This window comes from Staurois parvus, unplaced genomic scaffold, assembly GCF_062004578.1.
Source record: "Staurois parvus isolate SC_StPar_1 unplaced genomic scaffold, SC_StPar_1.0 ptg000697l, whole genome shotgun sequence".
In the NCBI taxonomy this organism is placed as follows: Eukaryota; Metazoa; Chordata; class Amphibia; order Anura; family Ranidae; genus Staurois; species Staurois parvus.
In genome coordinates this window covers 3,404,325-3,430,293 of record NW_028318493.1, presented here as the reverse complement: position 1 = coordinate 3,430,293, position 25,969 = coordinate 3,404,325, and the positions used below count along the sequence as shown (strand labels likewise).

At 43.8% G+C, this 25,969-nt stretch overlaps 1 protein-coding gene across 1 annotated transcript in view; it reads right to left on the bottom strand.

The window, feature by feature from the left end:
* The window catches only part of NRAP (nebulin related anchoring protein), a 151,171-nt gene that overhangs the window by 123,650 nt on the left and 1,552 nt on the right, over window positions 1–25,969 (bottom strand). Inside the window, exons 2-3 of the mRNA XM_089653065.1 lie at window positions 18,425–18,519; window positions 7,042–7,129 (exon numbers count right to left, since the gene is read on the bottom strand). Of these exons, the coding sequence (XP_089509191.1) occupies window positions 7,042–7,129; window positions 18,425–18,519 (183 nt within the window). The remainder of the gene's footprint in view (window positions 1–7,041; window positions 7,130–18,424; window positions 18,520–25,969) is intronic.

The following is a 25,969-nucleotide window of genomic DNA, read 5'->3' as shown; positions in this document are numbered from 1 at the left end:
AGCCAACTTGGCAGGGCCCCCCTTCCAAAAAAACATAGTTTACTATGGTTCAGTTATGAATGTACACAGTTAGTAATTGGTACCGATCAGTCATCAGTCATCAGACCTCCTCGTGGCTCCTACGGCAAAATGACGTCACGCTCTGTGCAGCTCCTCCTAAGGCCTTTCGTGCTAAGGCACATCATCAGAGGGGAGGCTGGACCCGGCAGCCATCTTTTAAAGGGTCATTGACACATTTTATACCTGGATTACATTTGTGCTCGATTTTAGCATGTTTACTGCCCTGTCATTTCCTTATATTTGAATACACTTCAGTTTTGAGAAATACTACACTATCTTGGCACCTGTTCTTGGGCTCCTATGTGGAGCTGTTACGTCTACAGAACCAAGTCCTATGCCATCCAGCATCCAGAGGAGGGAGCCCTGTATGCAGGCTGAGAACCAATCAACCCTTAAGGGGACCTCTGGACCTAGCAGTATCTCATACCATAACCAGGCTGACTGACCAGACCACAGAAGGATGCCCAACACCTGCTGACTACAGATCATCTAGGATTATTATTCCTACATGCGCATTATTCATGCGCTTCTGGTGAGTGCGCACTTCTGCTATTTCAGTCACAATTTCCAGTGGGATAACTACCTCATAGGAAACTACGGTTGTCAAACTTTATTGATATAATTGATCTCATAAGGAGCCTTCCACTATAATATCCATTGAGCGCTGCACTTTAGTAATTTTTACTGTTATTACAAAGGTCACTGTGGGTACCTTAAGTGTTCAGCTGCTGTTTATCTAAGAGCGCTCACTATATCCTTTTATTATTTGGCTTTATCATCCCTGTTAAGCAAGGTTCAAGCTTTCATTGGGAACAGGAGGCACTCAGCGGGTCATTTTTGGAGGTGCCATATAATGCAGCGCCCGCCCTGGTGTTGGGTGACTGATGCCTGGAGGGTGATTGATGGGAACAGGAGCTGGAAGTGGAGAGCGGGGAAGGAAATCGCCTCCCAACACACATGATCTGTAAATAACCGTTCTCATATCTCAGCCATGAAATAAAAATAGTCGGGAATACCGGGAACATTCCAGAACACTGGCGGCATGCGAGGGGAGCGGGATGTGCTGCGAGGACCCCCGAGCCTCATTATTATGTCTGGCTGCAGCAGGCAGCTGTTGTGTAACCACCAGAAGGGACATTGTTCCACGTCTGGAGGGGAGGCCTGCGGGATCACTCTGGCATTCCCATCATATGACCACACTAAATAGTTCTGATCTGTTCGATTAGATAGTGCCACAGACGTGGATTCCGTGCTTCGATCTGATCAAAACTGAAATCATTTTCACCCGTATGTACCATATATAACCACTAGATTGAAACAGACGGCTGACCTTATTCAATAAAAAGCCTTCAATTCCTGCAACATTTCTGATTGGTTTAGGAAAAAAAATCTGATACAATTCAATAAAAACATTTTGAACCTTGTCTTTGTTTAAGTGCATCCAAAACTTATGTTTGGAGTTTTGGATTTAGGGCTCGTTCACACTTGACTGTTTTTCCAACTCTTGCGAAACGCCCCTATAGCATTTGACAAGCGTTGGTCCAGCGTTTGCGGAGTGTTTTTAACGCTCCGCAAACGCTGCATGCGCGGTTCAGCGGCAGTTGCTAGGCATTTGTCAAGCGTTAAAAACGCCCCACGAACGCCTATAATGAAGTTTGAATGGTGTTAACACTCCGCAAACGCTCCGCAACCGCACCGCAAACGCCGGCCGGGCGTTTGTGGAGTGGCACCTTAGACTTGAATAGGAGGCTTGAACGCCTCCTGACTCAACCAGAGGCGTCCGGTTTGCCGCGACGCAGCGCAACGCTAACGCTCCCGTTTGAACAGCACCATGTGCTGCAATGTGCAAAATTTTCCCAGCCGTTTGGGAAACGGTAAAAACGCTTCCCAAACGCCTGTCTGCCACTTGCTAACAAGGCTAGCGTGAACGTAGTCTTAGGCTCACATATTTTAAAATGTGAGCAGAATTTCCACGATTCCACCCGCGATTTCAAAATGATGTCATAAAATGAAAATTCACACAATGCAAATTTCACATGCCATTCATTTTAATGGCACCTAAAAACAAGGTGCGGTTCTGTCGCAATTGTTGCACGATAAATCGCGCTGCGATTGTGAAAAACCGCCTCACGTGAAGTTTGCCGACCAAGAGAACATACTGCTCCTTTTTGGGTGACAAGCTTCACACAATGTGGTTTGCCGCGATTGCAGCTCAATTTATTGCACAACAGTCATGGCAGAACCGCATTGCGTTTTTAGGTGTCATTTAATCACTTCCTCGCCACCCTATAGCAGAACTACTGCTATGGGGCTGCACAAAATCACACATATATATATATATATATATATATATATATATATATATATATATATGTGATTTGCATTTTTGGGTGGGGGGCACGCACGCGCGCCACCCTACCCGCGCCACCATTAGCGGCTACAAATGTCAAACATTGGGTCCCCGGCCGGAGTTTCCCTGCCGGCACCAGGTGATCACCAAGTAACACTGACAGGGGAGAGACCTGTGAGCCAACAGCACAGGTCTGTATCCTGCAAGCAATAACATACTACTGTGTATTTCTCTGTACAGCAGAGAAATACACAGCAGCATTTTTCCCTAGTAAAACACACACAGCACATGGTGTAAAGCAGTACACAGTTAACCCTTTGATCACCCCTAATGTTAACCCCTTCCTGCCCAGTGCCATTAGTACAGTGTCAGTGCTTTTTATTAGCACTGATCACTGTATTGTTGTCACTGGGGGTGTCAGTGGCAGTTAGTCAGTTCCCCCCCCCCCCAGTGTCAGAATGCCCGCCGCAGTCTCGCTATAAGTTGCTGATTGCTGCCATTACTACCCTGTTTCCCCGAAAATAAGACAGTGTCTTATATTAATTTTTGCTCCCAAAGAGGCACTAGGTCTTATTTTCAGGGGATGTCTTATTTTTCCATGAAGAAGAATACGGTACACATTTATTGTTAAATGAAAATAAAGGAAATTACCATTTTAGTAACCCCTTTTGATCCTCCTGTGTCATTTTGATTGCCCCCTCTGATCCTCCTGTGTCATTTTGATTGCCCCCTCTGATCCTCCTGTGTCATTTTGATTGTCCCCTCTGATCCTCCTGTGTCATTTTGATTGTCCCCTCTGATCCTCCTGTGTCATTTTAAGTGATCCCCCTCCCCCCACCCCTGTGCCACTGAACACCTTCACCAGACATCCCCCCCCCCCACCCCTTTATCAGACATTTCCCCCCTGGGGCCTGCCTGGGGACTGTCATTGGGCTGGCTGGGGCCTAGACCTGGGCTGGAGCAGGGTCTGCCACTGACTGAGAACCTTCAGTCATCATGAGGGCGGTGTCACCAGAGACAGACCAGCACTCACCACCTTCGCCGCGTCCCGTCCGCTCTGATCCTCCTGTTCTTCTACACGCATCTCTCTCCCGCTCACTCCGACCTCCGCTCCGCCTCCACACAGCAGTGACGTCACTGGTTGCTAGACGCCAGTCGGGGCGGCCCTAGCAACCAGTTTACGGTAAATTAATTTTCATTCCGAGACAGAGCCTAGGGGGGCCTTATTTTCGGGGGGATGCCTTATATTTCACCCAGAAGGAAACCTGTAAGTAGGTCTTATTTTCGAAGGATGTCTTATTTTCGGGGAAACACGGTAGTATATAATAGAAAAAAAATCCAGTATGTATACCACCATTTGTAAGCGCTATAACTTTCACGAAAACCAATTAATTTACACGTATTGTGATTTGTTTTTATCAAAGACATGGAGCAGAATACATTTTGGTCTAAATTTATGACAAATTTATTTTTTTTACTGGAAATGTTTTATAGAAAAAAAAAAAATTTTTGTTTGTCAGTCTTTTTTTGTTTATAGCGCCAAAAATTAAAACCTCAGAGGAGATCAAATACCACTGAAAGAAAGCTCCATTTGTGGGAAAAAAAGGACTTAATTTTCATTTGGGTGCAGAGTTGCATGACCGTGCAATTGTCAGTTAAAGTAAAGCAGTGCCATATCGCAAAAAATGGCCTGGTCGGGAAGGGAGGAATTCCTCTGGAGGGCAAATGGTTTGAATGGCGTCTGAAATTCGAGTTGCGTGATTTGTCATCTTAGCAGAGCGTTTTGAAATTGCAATTCAAAATGCCCAGGAGTGAACGGAGGCTTAGTGTAGACTTTGGTAGCTGCGAGGGAGGTGGCCGAGAAGGAGGCAGCTGTGCGTGCGCGTTGACCCCGCCTCCTACGGAGCATTGTGAGCGCCATTCGTTGGTGTGATCGGAGAGGTCCGGTTATTCCGAGGGGTCAGCAGACACAGCTTCCAATACATACTACATCCAGAGGAGGGAAGCCTTCACCTGGAGGGAGCCTTTACCCGTTTGATCCATCCCGATCTTAAGGAGGTCCTGTGAGTCCAGCAGACTATCGTTTGATGACACCCCTTCCTGAGGGAGAACGACATCTGCTGAATTTAATACACACATGCACATTTCCTATGCGCGGTCGGTGAGTGCGCATTTCTGCCATTTCTTCTGGATTCCTCATAGCTGTGCCTACTTTATTACTGTATTGAATAATTAACGAACATTTGATAACGAATTTTAAAGATCGAACTTTTTAGATCGAACTTTCTGCTTGTTGTTTTTTAGCGCTGCACTTTATTTATTTATTTATACTTAAGGCGGTTGTGAACTCCTTTAGTGCTATTAGCTGCTTACTTTTACTGTTTTACATGAGCGCTCACTTTATTTTATATATTTAAGGTTAGAACCCCTGTTGGGCTTTTTCTACTTTACAGGGCTCTATTAGGATCACTATACATGTTATGATCAGACCGTACAGTCTTTGAACAATCAACCCTAGGGTGGCCATACACACTATGATTTGAATGTACAATCTCTGTACATTCTTATTTAAATGTACCAAAACTATGTAATATGGAGCCAAACCTATACAATCCCATCCATTTCTGTCCAATCACACGGGGCTTTATAGTATATAGTTGTTGATAGAGCTAAGGCTGCATTCACACTTTGCAACCTGCAGAATCGCCAGCATTCCAAATTGCATGGCAATTGCAGCACACCACATTGCACGCGCTTGGTTGCCATTATCCCTATTGGCACCCCAAACGCAATGCGATTCTGCCACGAACATGACACAACAGGATCACACGGCAATCCGTACCTTTAAAAAATCACATGAAACTTGTCGCCTGAAAAGGAGGAAGAGCTGTTTTTCTGGGGACTAACTTGCATAGAGCATCCGATTTAATCAACTGGGCCGGCCCTATGTGACACGAAGAATCATGTGAAAATTGCATTGTCAAAATCTCTGTACAATTTTATTTAGCCCTGGTTCACACTGAATGCAACTTTGAAATCGCCCTACTTCAAGTGAAATAGCATGATTTCAAAGCTGCAGATCAGTGCGATTTGTACCTCTGATTCGCTGTGGCTTGCAACTTCATTTAACAGACGTCAAAGCAAGTCGTAATGAAATCAGAAAAAAGTAGTGCAGGAACTATTTTTGAAATCGCGCTACTTCAAATCGCACTGATTAAGACCGTGCCATAGAAATACATTAGATGAAACTTCAGGTGTGATTTGTAAATCGCAAGTCGTGCCGGTGTGAACCAGGGCTTGAAGTTATTAAGTCTACTGTCCCATCAAGCGCGACTTTGAAACCGTGCAACTTACAGTGAAGTCGCACGATTTCAAAGTCGGGAGGACATGCCGTTTTCAGATGTGATTTACAAGACATCTGACACAGATGTCTATGCAAATCGCACCAAAAGTAGTGCATGTACTACTTTAGAAATCGGTGCGGCTCCGACCAAGTCGGAACGGCACTGATATGACCACTGTAATTGCGGATGATAGGGCACGACTTGGCATATGATTTGCAAGTCACATGCCATGTCGCACCCAGTGTGACCGGGGTGTAAAACTATGTAATGTGTGGACAAGCCAAAGCAATTTATTCCATTTGTATCCAATCAGGCAGGCTCTTGCACTACATAGTTGATGGGAGATTGTACAATCAGATTGTATAGCGTATGGTCAGCCATATGGTGCCCACACAGGTGTTAATGTTTGGATTCGATTGATGTGTGATTTGATAAAAACCATCAAATACGCAAATGTTCAAAATGGCATAACTTCCCTTCTGATCGACTCATTTTTTTTCACATTTGTTCAAACTGGGTCAGTGGGCCAGGGCGGGATATTATCAATCCTTTTGCATCAATCAATCAGCAGTTTTGTTCATGAATACAATCATATTTCAATCAATCAGATTATGAGATTACATGATGGGAACAGAGATGCGATCAATAATTTATGATCATAGCTTAGCTTTCAATCAAAATCCACTTCCCTGTGTGTATTATCGATCAAATGGGTTGTCAACTGTAGTTCGATCTGAAAATGATTTGATTCATTTATTTATCAAAGTGTGTATGCAGGGGCGGACTGACCATTTGGAAACTCGGGCACTGCCCGAGGGCCCGGGGTCAGTAGGGGGCCCCATGAGATGCCCCTGGTACCTTTTTCATAGGCTTTTTTGGGTGTGGGCGATGACACAGGGGCCCCATGATCCCCTATTGCCCGGGTGCCCCATGAGTTGTCAGTCCGCCCCTGTGTGTATGGCTCTATTAGATCTACCAAAACTATTCAAATTGGGACCTACCTAAGCTATCCAATTCATTTGCATCCAATCAGGCAGACCCTTGCACTATATAGATGTTGGTAGATCTGGGTTCACACTATGCGGTGAGGGACATGCATGTAATTTGCACAGGAATTGCACAGCATTACATGCATTCTGTATGGCTCAAATTGCACCACCAAAAAAGGCGCAGGACCCTTTTTTAGGACAAATTCATTTGGGCCAGCTTGGCCTAAAGGAACTGTTTAAAGAGTCACTACATGTGGAGTTAGGCTTTAAATTGTCCCCCTTTTATTCATTCACTGACCTCACTAACGGCCTCCGACTGTTTCTTCACATGCATGTTGACGGGGGTTTCATACACACTGGTAAATGTGTTATTTTTGGGGTTGTGCCTGGAAAGAGAAAATAAACATTTGTATCACAATTGTATATATGATACATCATCCTTTCTAAACTAATTCAGAGTATCATCTGTTACATTTCAGATTTCAGCAAATTTCAAACATTCAAAGGCAAACAAGGCATTCTTTTGACTGATTATTTTTTCAAATTACTATACAATCCATAGAAAAAAAGTGTAACAAACCTAAAAAATGCATTTTTCTCTACTTCGATCTGTTATTTTTTTCCTAATTATCATTAGTGTAAATAAAAAGCATTATTGTTAATTTCTCATTTGTCATCACTAATTTATGATTCTGGAGCACCAAACAAAATGAAAAAAAACATTTAGCCTGGATTCACACCAGGGGTGGACTGACAACTCATGGGGCCCCCAGGCAATAGGGGATCATGGGGCCCCTGTATCCTTGCCCAAACTCAAAAAAGCCTATGAAAAAGGTACCAGGGGCATCTCATGGGGCCCCCTACTGACCCCGGGCCCTCGGGCAGTGCCCGAGTTTCCAAATGGTCTGTCCGCCCCTGGTTCACACTAATGTGGTGCGGTACATAGCATGTCATTCACACAGCAACTGCATCGCATTCCTGTGCAAATCACATGCGAATTCTGTGTGGTGCAATTTGAGCCATACATTTTGTATGGCTCAAATCACACTGCATCCACACCAAAAATCTGCAGGACCCTTTTTTGGGTCCGCACTAGAATCGGATCACATGGGTATTCACACCTATCCAATCTGGTTCTGCACATCGCACCGCATTTTGCAGACCAATTTAAAGGTGTTGTTAACTTAACATACACACCTGCAGTGGTTCGCATGAACAGGGTGCGATTTGCACAGAAAACGCTGAATCAGTGCGAACCCAGGCTAAAAGTTTAAATAGTAGTGGCCAGAAAAACAGAGATAAAAAATTCAGGGAAATAATAGCTACGGGGAGAAGGGGAAGAAGTAATTCGTTAGGATTGATTAGAGTAAACTAAGGGTTAATAAGTACATAAAACAAACCAAATGCCCATAGGACTGTCAATGAGGCATAACACTGAGTAGATTATATATATAAAAAAAAATCAATTTACATGCAGATCTCACAGATTACAACAAGCTGGTGAGTTTTTATATATATATATATATACCCAAAACTAATAAAAAAATTGGGCTAGTGTCAGACTTTATCTGAACCTCAGGATGAGCAAACATTGTCATGTGTATTCTTCCTTGGATCTCGGTATACTTTGTGTATTTCCTCCAGATCTGTGCAGTAATCCAGTGTGAGACATTTCCTGTAATAAAGACCGCTCTTTGCTGCTCTCTCTCCTTGTACAGGGTGACTGGTCTTGTCTCCGCCCCCTCCTGTAGTTTTCTGCAGGTAGCCTGTAGTGGGTGGGGTTGCTGGACCCCTCCTACAGCTCTGCTCTCTGCACAGGCCATGTACAACACAGTGATGATGTCAGTGCTACATTTATATGGTAAAATCTGGGATTGTAATGGCATTTCATGGGCACAAAGTGGATTTATATCCTTTGCAGCTTATGGGAAAATATTTCAATGATTTGTTCAATTTTTTCCATTTAAAGTTCAGCATTAAGTATAAGTATGAGAATTGGAGACTGCATGTGCAGAAATGTGTTTTTATCGGATCATTCGATTTTGCAGCATAAGAAAAACTGATCTCTTTGTGCAGGGTTGGGACAAGGGGTGGGCAGGAGGGGTGGCTGCCCTGGGCTGTGGGGATTTGGGGGGTTGCAATAGAAGGGGTGATTTAGAGGGGTTCATTTGTACTAGGAGGGTGGATTTATGTTAGGAAAGGAGATTTGGGGGAGAGGATTTGTGCTAGTAGGAATGATTTGGGGGGATTTATGTTAGGAGGGAAAATTTGTGGGGGAAGACTAGTGCTAGCAGAAGGTATTTAGAGGGGATTTGTGCTTAGGGAGGGGGGTAGAGGATTTATGCTCAGAGGGTAAATTTGTGGAGTAGAGGATTTCTGCTTGGAGGGGGAATTTGATGAAGGAGAGGATTTGAGCTGGGAGGTGGGATTTGTATAGGAAATGGGGAATTTTTGTTTGGGGATAATTTTGGCTTGCAAAGGCTTAGGGAGTACGTGTGAAGATTATTGTTAGAATGTTTGGGGGGAGAGGGAGGGGATTTTTGCTGAAACATAATGCTCATACATTTTTTTGGGGGGGGGGGGGGCTCTGTTTGGCATCTTCGTCCTGGGTGCTAGGTGACCTTGTCCCGGCACTACCTTGTGTAATTCTATTTAGCTGATTTCACTGAGCTGAAAAATAAGCTATCAGGTGGATGAGATAATGTTGTATTACAGAGTTTGGTGATCAATATATTGAAGGTTGTACTTTTTCAGTTCACTTCTTCCAGCATTTATGATCAAATCTAAAATTGACGAAAATGTCTTAAATTTTTCTTTTTTTTTCATTGAGAATTTGATGACTGCAGTTATTCAAGGTACTTTTAAATATTTATGCAACATTGGGCACTGTTACTGAATTGCAGAATATTATTTGCCCACAAGATGGCACTGCCAATTGATCTCGCCAAACACGACTGGATTACAGTGGTCTGGGAGATGTAGTCTTGAAGAAGGATCCTAACTACAGCCATCCGTGGGCCGCGACTACAAGGCCCAGAAGCACCAGGGGGTATATAAAAGTAAAAGCCTGGGAGGGAGCTGGGCAGTTGAGGAAAGTGTGTCAACCGGGTAAGAGTGAGAGAGCTGTGCTATGCCAAGCTGTGCTATGCCAAACTGAGCTGTGCCAAGCTGTGTAGTGCAGGATGGAAAAGAGAGCAGACTGTTGTGCTGGACATGGAACCAGAAGGCTGATTTGAACACGGTCATCTACTATCCAGAATCCCTTTCCAGGTCCTATGCATCTGCTGCTGTCTGCTATGCTGTTGCTTAAGGGGAACCCCCACCACACGGACCCCTTGCTGCCATTAGAAGATCACTGCAGAGGAATCCGGTGAGAGGGTCTCTGACCCGCTTTACAACTACAACGAACTGTTAACACTCCATTCACGCTAGACCAGGGGCGGACTGACAACTCATGGGGCCCCGGGCAATAGGGGATCATGGGACCCCTGTGTCCTTGCCCAAACTCAAAAAAGCCTATGAAAAAGGTACCAGGGGCATCTCATGGGGCCCCATACTGACCCCGGGCCCTTGGGCATTGCCCGAGTTTCCAAATGGTCAGTCCGCCCCTGCTCTAGACTTGACAAAAAGCCACTTCTCCATTGCCTCTTTTTGTTACAAGAGTTCTCTCACATTTGCTGCAGCATCCATAAGCAAGCAGTAGCCCTTAATGCCGAATACAGAGCCTAAAGATATTCCTATCCCAGAATGCTGACTTTATCCCAGAACTCTACTTTATACTCCAACAACCCTTTGAACTTGCCCCACTTTCTGAGTTGCTGCACTAAGGAGTCTAAGGAGTCACTAAGGAGTTTAACGCCACCCCTTTGAGTTATCTTCACCCTTTCTGCGCGCCAACCTTTTAAAGGGCCCCAACATTGCCCACGGATGCTCACCGTAAAGACGGTCCAAGTCACTACACTCCTGAGGGAAGAACTGGGTTGTTGTTGTTATTGAGTTCAGGTTTCAAGGCCTAGTCCCTTTGTTTGAGAGCTCTCAAGTGACTTAGCCTTTTACATCTCTTTATAATCCTCCTTGGTCACTTGAGGTGTAATCTCTCACATGGAGAGCTACTGTTTACACTCCTGGTACTGCAGTATATGCTGAGTTTGACTCTAGAGGTACCTGTGTTGGGTGCATTGTTATGTTTTTTGTGGTGTTTATGTGCATTGATCTTGATGCACCAAACTGCTTTGGTATGTCTGTGATTCTGATCTGCCAAAACAATCTGTTTATCTTTTTTAAAGGGAAGTAAAAGTTATTTACTAAAACTGTAGAGTGCAAAATCTGGGGCAACTCTGCATAGAAACCAATCAGTTTCCAGGTTTTATTGCCAAAGCTTAACTGAACAAGCTGATTGGTTACTGAAGTCAATCTCCCCGACGCGTCGTACGATAGCCCCTGGCTATCACTTACCATGCACAGCTGCACCAGATTCTGAGTGCACCAGTTCTAGTAAATCTCCCCCAGTGTGTGCAATCTTTGTATGTATGCAGAGTTCTCAGCTATTCTGGAGGTGACAGCAAGGATGAGGCCTAGTCTAGGGCTGGGGAGAGCAGGGGACCCAAACGTAGCAACAGCTCCTGCGGGGGTAGCACTACATTTACATGAAAACAAATACATATGATGAAAAATTCAGGTGGACTGACATAAAACCAACGGGTGTGGGCAGCCTGAGGCAGTCCTAGGGGTTGTATATTCCAGAAAACACTGGAAGATGGAGGATCAGGTGGACTCAACCTTCTGATCTGTAACCAGATCTGTATGTATACGGAATGCTGTGTGACATTCCTTCCTCCCTCACAGTCTGGGAGGTGTGACTCAGCTCAGTGTTCCATTACAGTTACAATAAATTGAATTTGTCGCCTTTCTGCCCCCCCCCCCCCCTTTCCCTCCACCCCATAAACACCAATGGTCTCCAGGCTGACTGCCTGCTGTCCTCAAACCTATTGGACCACATTGGAGGACAGCCAGAGACAAAATTATATGTGTGTTTCTACAAATCTGGTATGCTCATGCTTGTTCCAGGTCAATGACCCACTAAGCAGGGCCGTGATGTGCCTATGATCCCTACACTTCATTACTTAGTTAGGCAAGGATAGAGATGACAGCATGCAGTCAGCAAAGTCAGCTCCACTATTTCCATCCTGAAGCTGAATTCCAGACATGGAAATTTGCATTTAAATAATATTTCTCAATGATCACAACAAATATAAATCAACTGTGTGAACCATATCCTTTTGCAAACCCAGATCTTAACTTGTGAACGTAGCAATTACATCACTGCAATTACATCACTGTACATAGCCTGTGCAGAGAGTAGAGCTGTGGGAGGGGCCCAGATATCATCCCCCAAATCATTCCTACTAGCACAAATCTTCTCCCCCAAATCTCCTTTCCTAACATAAGTCCACCCTCCTAGTACAAATAAAACCCTCCAAATCGCCCCTTCTATCGCAACCCCTCAAATCCCCACCACCCAGGGCAGCTAGCCCTCCTGCCCACCCCTTGTCCTGGCCCTGCACAAAGGAATCAGTTTTTCTTAGGTCCCAAAATCAAACTATCAGCAGGATCCGATAAAAACACATTTCTGCACATGTAGTCTCCTATTCTAATAATTAATGCTGAACTTTAGGTGCAAAAAAATATTTCCCCATAAGCCACAAATGATATAAATCCACTTTGTGCCCATGAAATGCCATTACAATCCCAGATTTTACCATATGAATGTAGCAGTGCCATCATCACTGTGCTGTACATTGACTGTGCAGAGAGCAGAGCTGTAGGAGGGGTCCAGCAGACCCCACCCACTACAGGCTGCCTACAGAAAACTACAGGAGGGGCGGAGACAAGACCAGTCACCCTGCTCAGGGAGAGAGATCAGCAATGAGCGGTCTTTAGTACAGGAAAAGTCTCACACTGGATTACTGCACAGATCTGGAAGAAATACACAAAGTATACTGAGATTCTATTGGAAGACATATTTAATATTTACTTACCCCAGAGTTCAGCTTTAAAGTAAACCTTTTATGGGACAAATATGGGAATTTTGTTCACATCACAATGTGCGTTTCGGTAATGCACTATACAGTATATATTATATGTGCTGTGGTTTGTTGCAGTTCATGGTTAATTGCACACAGGACTGGATCTAGCCTATCTGATCTGGGGGTGCAGTAGAAAAAAAGTTAGGGGGCATAATGTCAGTCGTGTGACAGAGATGCATGGAACCCGTAATCCCTGTTCACTCAGCTTCTGTACTACGCAGTCATAACCCAGAAGTAACAACAGATAGTACAGAGGCGGTAAGGGAGTGAATAGAGAGCACTAGTATGTACTAGGATGATTAAACAGAGCCCGTGCCCCCTTATATCAGGTGTCCCTATCAGAGTCCCTCCTTACAGCCTCAAAGTTTCCTCTTTACATCAAGGTACCAAAAGAGTCCCCCCTTACATTAGGTTTCCTCATCAGAGTGCTCCTTAGACAAAATATGCACATCAGACTGCCCCCTTACATTTATTGCCCCTCCCCCCAGAGTTCTCCTTACATCAATTGCTTCAAAAGAGTGCCCCCTTACATCACCTATCCCTATTAGAGTGCCCCATACATTAATTGTTCCCTCAGAGTGCTCCTTACATCGGTTGCTTTAACAGAGTGCCCCCTTACATCACCTATCCCTATTAGAGTGCCCCCTTACATTAATTTTCCCCTCAGAGTGCTCCTTACATCAATTGCTTCAAAAGAGTGCCCCCTTACATCACCTATCCCTATTAGAGTGCCCCCTTACATTATTTTCCCCTCAGAGTGCTCCTTACATCAATTGCTTCAAAAGAGTGCCCCCTTACATCACCTATCCCTATTAGAGTGCCCCCTTACATTATTTTCCCCTCAGAGTGCTCCTTACATCAATTGCTTCAAAAGAGTGCCCCCTTACATCACCTATCCCTATTAGAGTGCCCCCTTACATTATTTTCCCCTCAGAGTGCTCCTTACATCAATTGCTTCAAAAGAGTGCCCCCTTACATCACCTATCCCTATTAGAGTGCCCCCTTACATTATTTTCCCCTCAGAGTGCTCCTTACATCAATTGCTTCAAAAGAGTGCCCCTTACATCACCTATCCCTATTAGAGTGCCCCCTTACATTAATTGTCCCCTCAGAGTGCTCCTTACATCAGTTGCTTCAACAGAGTGCCCCCTTACATTACCTATCCCTATTAGAGTGCCCCCTTACATTAATTGTCCCCTCAGAGTGCTCCTTACATTAGTTGCTTCAACAGAGTGCCCCCTTACATCACCTATCCCTATTAGAGTGCCCCCTTACATTAATTGTCCCCTCAGAGTGCTCCTTACATCAATTGCTTCAACAGAGTGCCCCTTACATCACCTATCCCTATTAGAGTGCCCCCTTACATTATTTTCCCCTCAGAGTTCTCCTTACATCAATTGCTTCAACAGAGTGCCCCTTACATCACCTATCCCTATTAGAGTGCCCCCTTACATTATTTTCCCCTCAGAGTTCTCCTTACATCAATTGCTTCAAAAGAGTGCCCGCTTACATCACCTATCCCTATTAGAGTGCCCCCTTACATTAATTGTCCCCTCAGAGTGCTCCTTACATCAATTGCTTCAACAGAGTGCCCCCTTACATCACCTATCCCTATTAGAGTGCCCCCTTACATTAACCCCTTCACGCCTAAGGGTAAAACAAATCTTAAAGCCTAAGTACAATTTTACAACTTTGACCTGTGTTAGTAAAACCGCACATATCATCACAACTGCTTTCTACACCCAGGTGAATTATACCTTATTTTTTTCAGGACAAATTGGGCTTTCATTTGGTGGTAAATAGTAATGGATATCTCCCGAATTTTTTATTATAAAAGGAAAACTGGCCCAAAATAGTAAAAGTAAAAATAGTATTTTTTTTAAATTTAGCCGTGTGTTGCTTGTTACTACCATAACCTACCACCAAAGAACAACCCAAAATAAATTTTACAGCTCTTGAGAATCGCAGCGATACCATATATGTGTATGTTATTTGTTGTTTGTACCCGTAGTACAGCTCAGAAACTATAGTGCACATTTTTTTTCAACCTAAAACACACTGACACTAACTGACACTGATACAAATTTTAAAAAAAAAACCTTGACCCAAACACTAACCCTGGCAGTGAACTAGATCAAACCTTGTTCTAGGTACTTTTTCTTTATTTTTTTAATATTTATTTATTTATCTTGTTTGTTTGTTTTTTACAAACAGTTTTTTTTTCTCTCTCTGCAAGGAGATATATGTATCTCTCTCCTCCATTCAGCAAGAAAAGAAAAAAAAAACAAGGGGGGCGGGCTTCACAGTGACTGATCACTGTGATAGCCAATCAGAGCCTATCACAGCAATTATGTGACCTGTGAGTGTCACCTTGTGTATCTGTACAAGGCCAAACATTCCAGGGGATGGAATCAGGGCCATTTGGATGATTTATGTTATTATTATGATATAAAAAGGAGCTAAACAACTATGTGATAATAAGAGGCTTTATATGATCACTATCCTTAAAGTGTTCCTAAACCCTGGACCCTGCATTCACTATATCTGGTCTCCCCGGACCCTGCATTCACTATATCTGGTCTCCCCGGACCCTGCATTCACTATATCTGGTCTCCCCGGACCCTGCATTCACTATATCTGGTCTCCCCGGACCCTGCATTCACTATATCTGGTCTCCCCGGACCCTGCATTCACTATATCTGGTCTACCCGGACCCTGCATTCACTATATCTGGTCTCCCCGGACCCTGCATTCACTATATCTGGTCTCCCCGGACCCTGCATTCACTAGATCTGGTCTCCCCGGACCCTGCATTCACTAGATCTGGTCTCCCCGGACCCCGCATTCACTATATCTGGTCTCCCCGGACCCCCCATTCACTATATTCGGTCTCCCCGGACCCTGCATTCACTATATCTGGTCTCCCCGGACCCTGCATTCACTATATCTGGTCTTCCCGGACCCTGCATTCACTATATCTGGTCTCCCCGGACCCTGCATTCACTATATCCGGTCTCCCAGGACCTTGCATTCACTATATCTGGTCTCCCCGGACCCTGCATTCACTATATCTGCTCTCCCCAGACCCTGCAGTCACTATATCTGCTCTCCCCGGACCCTGCATTCACTATATCTGGTCTCCCCAGACCCTGCATTCACTATATCTGCTCTCCCCGGACCCTGCATGCACTATATCAAGTCTTCCTGGACCCTGCATTCACTATATCTGGTCTCCCCGGACCCTGCATTCACTAAATCCGGTCTCCCAGGACCCTGCATTCACTATATGTGGTCTCCGCGGACCCCGCATTCACTATATCTGGTCTCCCAGGACCCTGCATTCACTGTATCTGGTCTCCCAGGACCCTGTATTCACTATAACTTGTCTCCCCGGACCCTGCACTCACTATATCTGGTCTACCCGGACCCTGCATTCACTATATCTGGTCTCCCCGGACCCTGCATTCACTATATCTGGTCTCCCCGGACCCTGCATTCACTATATCTGGTCTCCCCGGACCCTGCATTCACTATATCTGGTCTCCCCAGACCCTGCATTCACTATATCTGGTCTCCCAGGACCCTGCATTCACTATATTCGCTCTCCCCGGGCCCTGCTTTCACTATATCCGCTCTACCCGGGCCCTGCATTCACTATATCTGGTCTCCCACAGGACACAGAACATGGAAATGCAGGAATTTTAGTAACTATAAACTGCTAAATACCTTTTCTCATCAGCAGATAGAGCAGTCTTGTGATTCTATCAGTGTCTGTCTGAGCGCTGGTTAATCTTGTATGAGGAGTTTTCATTCTACTCTGATTGTCCTATGAGGCTGCATGACCCCTGAGCCCTCTTATTGGCCCTGTGCTGATCACATGCACCCCCCCCCCAAAAAAAAACCCGCTCTAGCAATACACACCAAACTGAGCATGTGCAGACTTGCAACTGTTGCTCTGTACTATGGCAGGTGGATTGGGGACAATAGAAGAAGGAGAAGTCAGAGAAGACAGGATCAAACAGCCTTTTTACACAATGCAGAGGATTAACCTCTTAGGTTCCACAGTGAGTATAACAAGCATGCTTTACTGTATATACAGACTGATTGTACTGTTGTGGGTTTAGTAACACTTTAGATATGTTTTTTGGCACGATCAGTCATATGTTCAATATCAATGCCAAAACCTTATGATTTCTGCCAGAGTATGCAAAGTTTTGCGATCATCTATAATCTCTCACGTGTCAATGTTATTGCAAAAGTCATTTTTAATATGTCTAAGGCTCCATGTACACTGCAGCTGATAAACTGACGTTCAGGATCTTTTCTGCGTTTTTTTCAGCAGCCCCTGAACTCTCCCTAATGTTTTCCTATGTGTCCATGTACACATCGTCCTTTACAGGCAGTCGAGTTTACAGTCGTTTTTTTGAACGCAGAAAACTTGCATTCAGCAGTAGATTTTATCAGCGCTTAAAACGCCAAACGTTTGTAAACGCAGCTAACCACGTTTATAAGTGTTTGCGTTTGGAAACATTTTTTTAGCTCTTCCATTTCCAGTTGCTGTCCAGAGTCTTTTTTCATCATGAAAAATGCATGCAAAGCGTTTTCCCGGTACTCAAATGGACCCGGTACACCGTACTTTGAGGTTTCGCATGAAAGAAAATATGTTAGACACGGCTGCAATAATTTCTGCACAGAAATGAGCTGGAACACATCCAAACACCACAAAAAAAAAAAAGACAGCTAATCTCAACAAATACTGCTTTCTCTGCTTCTGCTCTCTCTATTTCTCTCAAAATGTCTGAAATAGTTAATTTTTTACGCTTAAAGACACAAATGCTCATAAACGCGGTATGCAAACGCGGCTAAACAGACGTTTTTTACCTACATTTTCCAGCAGTCAGTTTCCATTGTTCAGAAGTGTTTTCCAAACATTCCGCGTACATGGAGCCTAAGCCTGCAGTTTTTATTAAAGTACTCCCTGGGGATTCTGCCAGAAAGTTCATTGACCTGTTATAAGGTGACAACCCTCTGTCCCTGTCCCCCAACTGTGCTGCTGCGTGGTCACCCTGTCATCCTGGCTTCCAATGGAGACTGCAAGGGGCTGTTTCAAAACTCACTACAGAGACATGGGGGTAGATTTACTAAAACTGGAGCGCTGAGAATCTGGTGCAGCTGTGCATTGCAGCCAATCAGCTTCTAACTTCAACTTGTTCAATTAAGCTTTGATAATAAAACCTGGAAGCTGATTGGTTTCTGTGCAAAGTTGCACCAGATTGTGCACTCTCTAGTTTTCATAATAACAACCATGACCCGCTGTTGTGCCCAGCAGGAAACTTGCCCTAAGAAATGCCATGTAGCCATCATTGAGGTGCATGTAGACAGGAAGTGGCTGTAAATAGATAGCAGGAAATCAGCTGCACAGAAATGTAACAAAAGATTAAATCAAGGTGAAGTCAGGATTTTATATATAATATATATATATATATATTAACAATTGTTTTTGATACACACAATGCACAGAGTAAATTAAATATCATTCAATAGAACACAATGGACATACATCTACTATCAGCCTAATATGCATCTCTGACTTACGCCTGGCAATATGGCTTCTTCTGGTGACTGACAAAGTTGTTGACGGTCAGGATCATTTTGCAGACTTCACAGTGGAAGCACGCCTTGTGCCAGATCTGGGGAGGAGGAAACAATAATGCAGGTTAATCAGTACCTGTTGAGGATTTGCTTATCAGCCAGGCAACCTAGCATTTTCAGAAGGAGGTCCGTGGTGACAGCTTTTAAATTTCTCTTATGACAGCTTTTTTTTTACTAGTAATGGCAGCGATCAGCGACTTATAGCGGGACTGCGGTGGGAATTCTGACACTGGGGGGAACAGACTTGGTGTCACTGACATCCCCAGTGACACCAATACAGTGATCAGGGGGTTAACATCTGGAGCCATCAAAGGGTTAACAGTGTGCTGTGTGCTGTTTTACTATGTAGGCTGTATGTGTGCTTTACACTGTAACCACACTGCTTTGTATGGCTCTGCTATGCAGAGCCATACAAAGCAGTGTGCAGGAGCTGACAGGGGAGAGAACTATTTACATACAGACCTCTCCCCCTGTTGGAAATAATCAGAGATCACCGGGTGCCGCTGGGGAATCACCGGCCGGGTCCTGGTGATTGACAGCCCAGGCTGCAAATGGCGGTGCGGGTTGGATGCGCAGGACGCCCCCTACCCAGAACTACAAAATCACGTATATATATAATCACATATATATATATATATTCACTTATTTTTAAATGCAGGCAGTTCTTTTTACATTCAGCTGTCAGCAGGGAACCCCACTGACAGCTGATACATTAAAGAATGTTTTCACTACTAAAATACCGCATGACTTAAGGAACTCATGCCGTATTTAGTAGACTTTTTGGAAAAATGCTGTGCGGTATCTTACCACATACTTGGATGCGGTTCGATACCACTTAGTGAATTGTCCCGGTTCAAAGTTCGCGGTTGATTGATCGCGAACCAAACAGGGGGGTGTTCGGCCCATCACTATTTTTATGCAATAGTTCATATGTACCTCACTGATTAAACGTTTTCATGTGATTGGACAAGGAACACAGTTAAAATAACTCCTGCACCTTGCAAAATGACCCAGTATTATATACAGTCAGTTCTCAGCCATCCATAGTAATAAATATTGATAAATAACAATATTGGTTACAAAAAAGGATTTATCACATGGATTAGCTCATTTTACCACATACGTGATCATTTGTGTAATTTTTCCCTTTTTTTTGCATGTAAATGATACACAAACTTTCACTCCACAAAGAATACCAGCCTCTTTCGAGGACACCATATTGGTTTTGGATCAATTGTATATTATTATGATTAATATTTTATATATATATGTATACAACCTTTGACAAACAAACATTTCATATGTGACAAGGGACTCCAAAAGCACTATGAGTTAGCTAAAGAGAAAGCACAACAAAGCACATTGCTTTGAGACTCCTTTTGTCTGATTGAAAACTGGGACTAATCCAGGAGTCTTTATAGAGGAATCAGGACCTCCTTCCTCCTGCTGGTGACCCTTCTAGTGATAACTAAAAATCTATATATAGGAATCAGGGCCTCTTTCCTCCTGCTGGGGATCCCTCTAGTGATAAGATCTACAGTTGCAAGAAAAAGTATGTGAACCCCTTGGGATTACATGGAGTTTTGCATGAATTGGGCATAAAATGTGCTCTGAACGTCATCTAAGTCACAACAATAGAAGAACACAGTCTGCTGAACATAATACTACACAAACATTAGATGTTGCCATGGTTTAATTGCACATAACATGTAAACATTCACAGTGCAGGAAGGAAAAAGTATGTGAACCTTTGGACTTAATAACTGGTTGACCCTCCTTTGGCAGCAATAACCTCAACCAAATGTTTCCTGTAGTTGCAGATCAGACCTGCACAATGATCTGGAGTCAGTTTGGACCACTCCTCTTCACAAAACTGTTTCAGTGTAGCAATATTCTTGGGATGTCTGGTGGGAATCGCTCTCTTAAGGTCATGCCACATCATTTCAATCAGATTGAGGTCAGGACTCTGACTGGGCCACTCCAGAAGGCGTATTCTGTGCTGTTGCAGCCATTGTTTTGTTGCATTACTTGTATGCTTTGGGTCATTGTCCTGTTGCATCACCCATCCTCTGCGGAGCTTCAGTTGGCGGACAGATGGTCGTACGTTTTCCTGCAAAATGTCTTGATAAACTCTGGAATTCATTTTCCCATCAATGACAACAATCTGTCCAGGCCCTGAGGCAGCAAAGCAGCCCCAAACCATGATGCTCCCTCCGCCATGTTTCACAGTGGGGATGAGGTTTTGATGTTGGTGTGCTGTGCCTTTTTTTCTCCACACATAGTGTTGTGTGTTCTTCCCAAACAACTCAATCTTGGTGTCATCTGTCCACAGTATATTTTGCCAGTAGTGCTGTGGAACATCCAGGTGCTCTTTTGCAAACTTCAAACGTGCTGCAATATTCTTTTTGGACAGCAATGGCTTCCTCCGTGGTGTCCTCCCATGTACTCCATTCTTGTTTAATGTTTTCCTTATTGTAGATGTGTCAACAAAAATGTTAGCATGTGCCAGAGATTTCTGTAGGTCTTTAGCTGACACTCTGGGATTCTTCTTTACCTCATGCAGCATTCTGCGCTGTGCTCTTGCAGTCATTTTTACAGGAAGACCGCGCCTAGGGAGAGTAGCAAAAGTGCTAAACTTTCTCCATTTGTAGACAGTCTGTCTTACCGTGGACACATGAACATCAAGGCTTTTGGAGATACTTTTGTAACCCTTTCCAGGTTCATGCAAGTCAACAATTCTTGATCGTAGGTCTTCTGAGAGCTCTTTTCTGCGAGGCATGGTTCACATCAGACAGTGCTTCTTCAAACCAATAAACCCAAAACAGGTGTGTGTTTTTTAAGGTCAGTACAGCTGTCAGCAACACATCCAATATCATCACACTGATTGGAGTCAAGGTTGGCTCACTCCTGGCTCCAATTAGCTCTGGGAGAATTCATTAAGCTAGGGCCTCACATACTTTTTCCTCCCTGCACTGTGAATGTTTACATGTTATGTGCAATTAAACCATGGCAACATCTAATGTTTGTGTAGTATTATGTTCAGCAGACTGTGTTCTTCTATTGTTGTGACTTAGATGACATTCAGAGCACATTTTATGCCCAATTCATGCAAAACTCCACGTAATCCCAAAGGGGTTCACATACTTTTTCTTGCAACTGTATATAGAGGAATCAGGACCTCCTTCCTCCTGCTGGTGACCCTTCTAGTGATAACTAAAAATCTATATATAGAGGAATCAGGGCCTCTTTCCTCCTGCTGGGGATCCTTCTAGTGAAAATATCTATATAGAGGAATCAGGAGCTCTGCTGGGGATCCCTCTAGTGATCAATAAATATCTATATAGAGGAATCAGGACCTCCTTCCTCCTGCTGGTGACCCTTTAGTGATAACTAAAGATCTCTATAGAGGAATCAGGACCTCCTTCCTCCTGCTGGTGACCCTTCTAGTGATAACTAAAAATGTATATATAGAGGAATCAGGGCCTCTTTCCTCCTGCTGGGGATCCTTCTAGTAAAAAGATCTCTATAGAGGAATCAGGACCTCCTTCCTCCTGCTGGTGACCCTTCTAGTGATAACTAAAAATGTATATATAGAGGAATCAGGGCCTCTTTCCTCCTGCTGGTGATCCTTCTAGTGATATGTAAAGATCTATATAGAAGAATCAGGACCTCCTTCCTCCTGCTGGTGATCCCTCTAGTGATCACTAAAGGTCTATATAGAGGAATCAGGACCTCCTTCCTCCTGACGGTGATCCCTCTAGTGATCAATAAATATCTATATAGAGGAATCAGGGCTCCTTCCTACTGCTGGTGACCCTTCTAGTGATAACTAAAAATCTATATATAGAGGAATCAGGAAATCCTTCCTCCTGCTGGTGATCCCTCTAGTGATAACTAAAGATCTCTATAGATGAATCAGGACCTCCTTCCTCCTGACGGTGATCCCTCGAGTGAAAAGATCTCTATAGAGGAATTAGGACCTCCTTCCTCCTGCTGGTGACCCCTCTAGTGATAACTAAAGATCTCTATAGATGAATCAGGACCTCCTTCCTCCTGACGGTGATCCCTCAAGTGAAAAGATCTCTATAGAGGAATTAGGACCTCCTTCCCCCTGCTGGTGATCCCTCTAGTGATCACTAAAAGTCTATACAGAGGAATCAGGACCTCTTTCCTTCTGCTGGTGATCCCTCTAGTGATCACTAAAGGTCTATATAGAGGAATCAGGACCTCCTTCCTCCTGCTGGTGATCCCTCTAGTGATCACTAAAGGTCTATATAGAGGAATCAGGACCTCCTTCCTCCTGACGGTGATCCCTCGAGTGAAAAGATCTTTATAGAGGAATCAGGACCTCCTTCCTCCTTCTGTTGATCCTTCAAGTGAGGCACCCTGGAAGTTCCCAATAAATGCAAAATGTCTATGTTTTTAGTAGAGTGTGTGTTGCAGAGCGTCCTACGCAGCATATCATATATCAGGTGTATGGGGGGTTAGGCAGCTGGATGAAGTTGGCCAAACACACAAAGAGCCAGGACAGAAATAGCCGCTCTGTGCAGATCCAGGAATCAGACTACAAGGGAACACTGCTGTTTCTGTACTACCAGCCTGGGGTTTAAAGCTGAGCTTCAGGAAAGATTTTATTGCATTGGTTATTGGTCCAGCTTGGCACAATGTAAGTATGCATATCTCATCCCTGATGGGCTGTTGAGGAAGCTAACAATCACTGTAGTAATCAGCACTACTACAATGATAGCATATATATACACCCACCGGCCACTTTATTAGATACATCTGTTCAATTGCTTGGTAAAACAACTTGCTAATCAGCCAATCACATGGCAGCAACTCAATGCATTTAGGCATTTAGATGTGGTGAAGACAACTTGCTGAAGTTCAAACCGAGCATCAGAATGGGAAAGAAAGGGGATTTAAATGACTTTGAACGTGGCATGGTTGTTGGTATCAGACGGTCTTAGTATTTAAAAAACTGCTGATCTACTGGGATTTTCACACACAGCCATCTCTAGGGTTTAAAGAGAATGGTTCGAAAAAGAGAAAATATCCAGTGAGCGGCAGTTGTGTGGACAAAAATCCCTTGTTGATGTCAGAGGTCAGCGGAGAATGGGCAAGACTGGTTCGAGATGACAGAAAGGTAACAGTAACTCATGTCAATATGGAGCAAAATCTCTGAGGAATGTTTTTCCAACACCTTGTTGAATCTATGCAATGAAGAATTAAGACAGTTCTGAAGGCAAAAGGGGTTCCAACCCGGTACTAGCAAGGTGTACGTAATAAAGTGGCCGGTGAGTGTATATGGCTGTGCAAATGACTTCATTACTCCCATAATGGGTCCAAGATATGTTAGATATATTAGACACATTATGGGGATTATTTGTGATGGTTGTGTGACTGTTGAAGCATGCACAGCAATTTTGTTATACATAAACCACTAAGTCCTGGCCCTGTACTGATTTTGTACCAACGACACCAGATGTACTGAAACTGCTGGATCAGAATGAAATCCAGACAACTAGAACTTTTAAAATGATTCTCTATGGGGTTCAGGTCAGGCGAGTTTGCTGGCCAATCAAGCACAGTAATCCCACGATCATTGAACCAGGATTTGGTGCTTTTGGCAGTGTGGGCAGGTGCCAAGTCCTGCTGGAAAATGAAGTCAGCATTCCCATAAAGCTTGTCTGCGGAAGGAAGCATGAAGTGCTCCAAAATCTCCTGGTAGACGGCTGCGTTGACCCTGGACTTAATGAAGCTCAGTGGACCAACACCAGCAGATGACATGGCTCCCCAAATCAACACAGACTGTGGAAACTTCACACTGGACTTCAAGCATCTTGCAGTGTGTGCCTCTCCATTCTTCCTCCATACTCGGGGTCCTTGGTTTCCAAATGAGATGCAAAAGTTGCTCTCATCAGAAAAGAGGACTTTGGACCACTGAGCAACAGACCAGGTCTGTTTTTCTTTAGCCCAGGTAAGACGCTTCTGACGATCTTTGTTGTTCAGGAGCGGCTTGACAAGAGGAATACGACATTTGAAGCCCATGTCCAGGATCCGCGTGTGTGGTAACTCTTGATGCACTGACTCCAGCCTCAGTCCACTCCTTGTGAAAGTCCCCAACACTTTTGAATGGCCTTTTCCTGACAATCCTCTCCAGGCTGCGGTCATCCCTGCTGCTTGTGCACCATTTTCTTCCAAACTTTTCCCTTCCACATAACTTTCTATTAATGTGCTTTCATACAGCACTTTGGGAACATCCAACATCTTTTGCAATTACCTTTTGATGCTTTCCCTCCTTATGGAGGGTGTCCATGATGGTTTTCTGCACAACTGTCAGGTCAGCAGTCTTTCCCATGATTGTGATTCCTACTGAACCAGACTGAGAGACCATTTAAAGGCTCAGGAACCCTTTGCAGGTGTTAATTAGCTGATTAGAGTGGAACACTTTGAGCCGAGAATATTGCACCTTTTCACAATATTCTCATTTTCTGGGATTGTGGATTTGGGGTTTTCATGAGCTGTAAGCCATAATCATCACAATGATGACAAATCACGGCTTGAACTATCTTGCTTTGCATGTAATGAGTCTATCTCATATATTAGTTTCACCTTTTAAGTTGCTGAAATAAATGAACTTTTGCACCATATTCTAATTATTCGAGTTTCACCTATATATATATATATATATATATATCAGAATAGGTTTCTTCTGAAAAGTGACTATGAGGTACTTTCAATCAGTGGATATTATATGTGATTACAAATATGATTGCTGAAAGTCATTTTTGCTATCTTTTCTTAAAGCAGGAGTCATCTAGTGGCTGATTTACAAATGTTTATATACTTAAAAGGGGGTGATTTACTAAAACTGGTGAGTGCAAAATCTGGTGCAACTCTGCATATAAACCAATCAGCTTCCAGGGTTTTTTTTTTTAACAAAGCTTGCTGAAGTTAGACGCTGACTAGTTTCTATGCAGAGCTGCACCAGATGTTGCACTCTCCAGTTTTAGTAAATCAACCCCACTGTGTATCTAAACCCAACTCAATTTTCAGGCTTTTTCCCTTTATTTTTACCTGTTCTAGAGTGAAATTACTCACTGTACTGTATCTAAGGAGAGTCAATGTTGTCCCCCTATGGCAGGATGTGTGTTAGGGTAACAGAACACCTCCCCCTCTCCTCATCACCATGACATAGATGGGAAGTCTTCTGTAGTCCCCAAAGATAACTGGAAACAATGTAAAGGATAACAGCACACAAAGTTATCAGCTCTCTGAGCCTAAATTGGTTGTAAACCATTATATATACCTGGAGAAGTGACTGGCCTCAAGTGATACACAGAGATGATACATAGGTTGCACCTGTTTATCTACAGCCATCTGTCCCCTATATCTATTCAAAGTTCAGAATTTACACAGGATCTCTCAGAGCTGCAGCTACAAACTGTATAGGAACTCTGAGAGCTGAATGGAAGGAAGGGACAC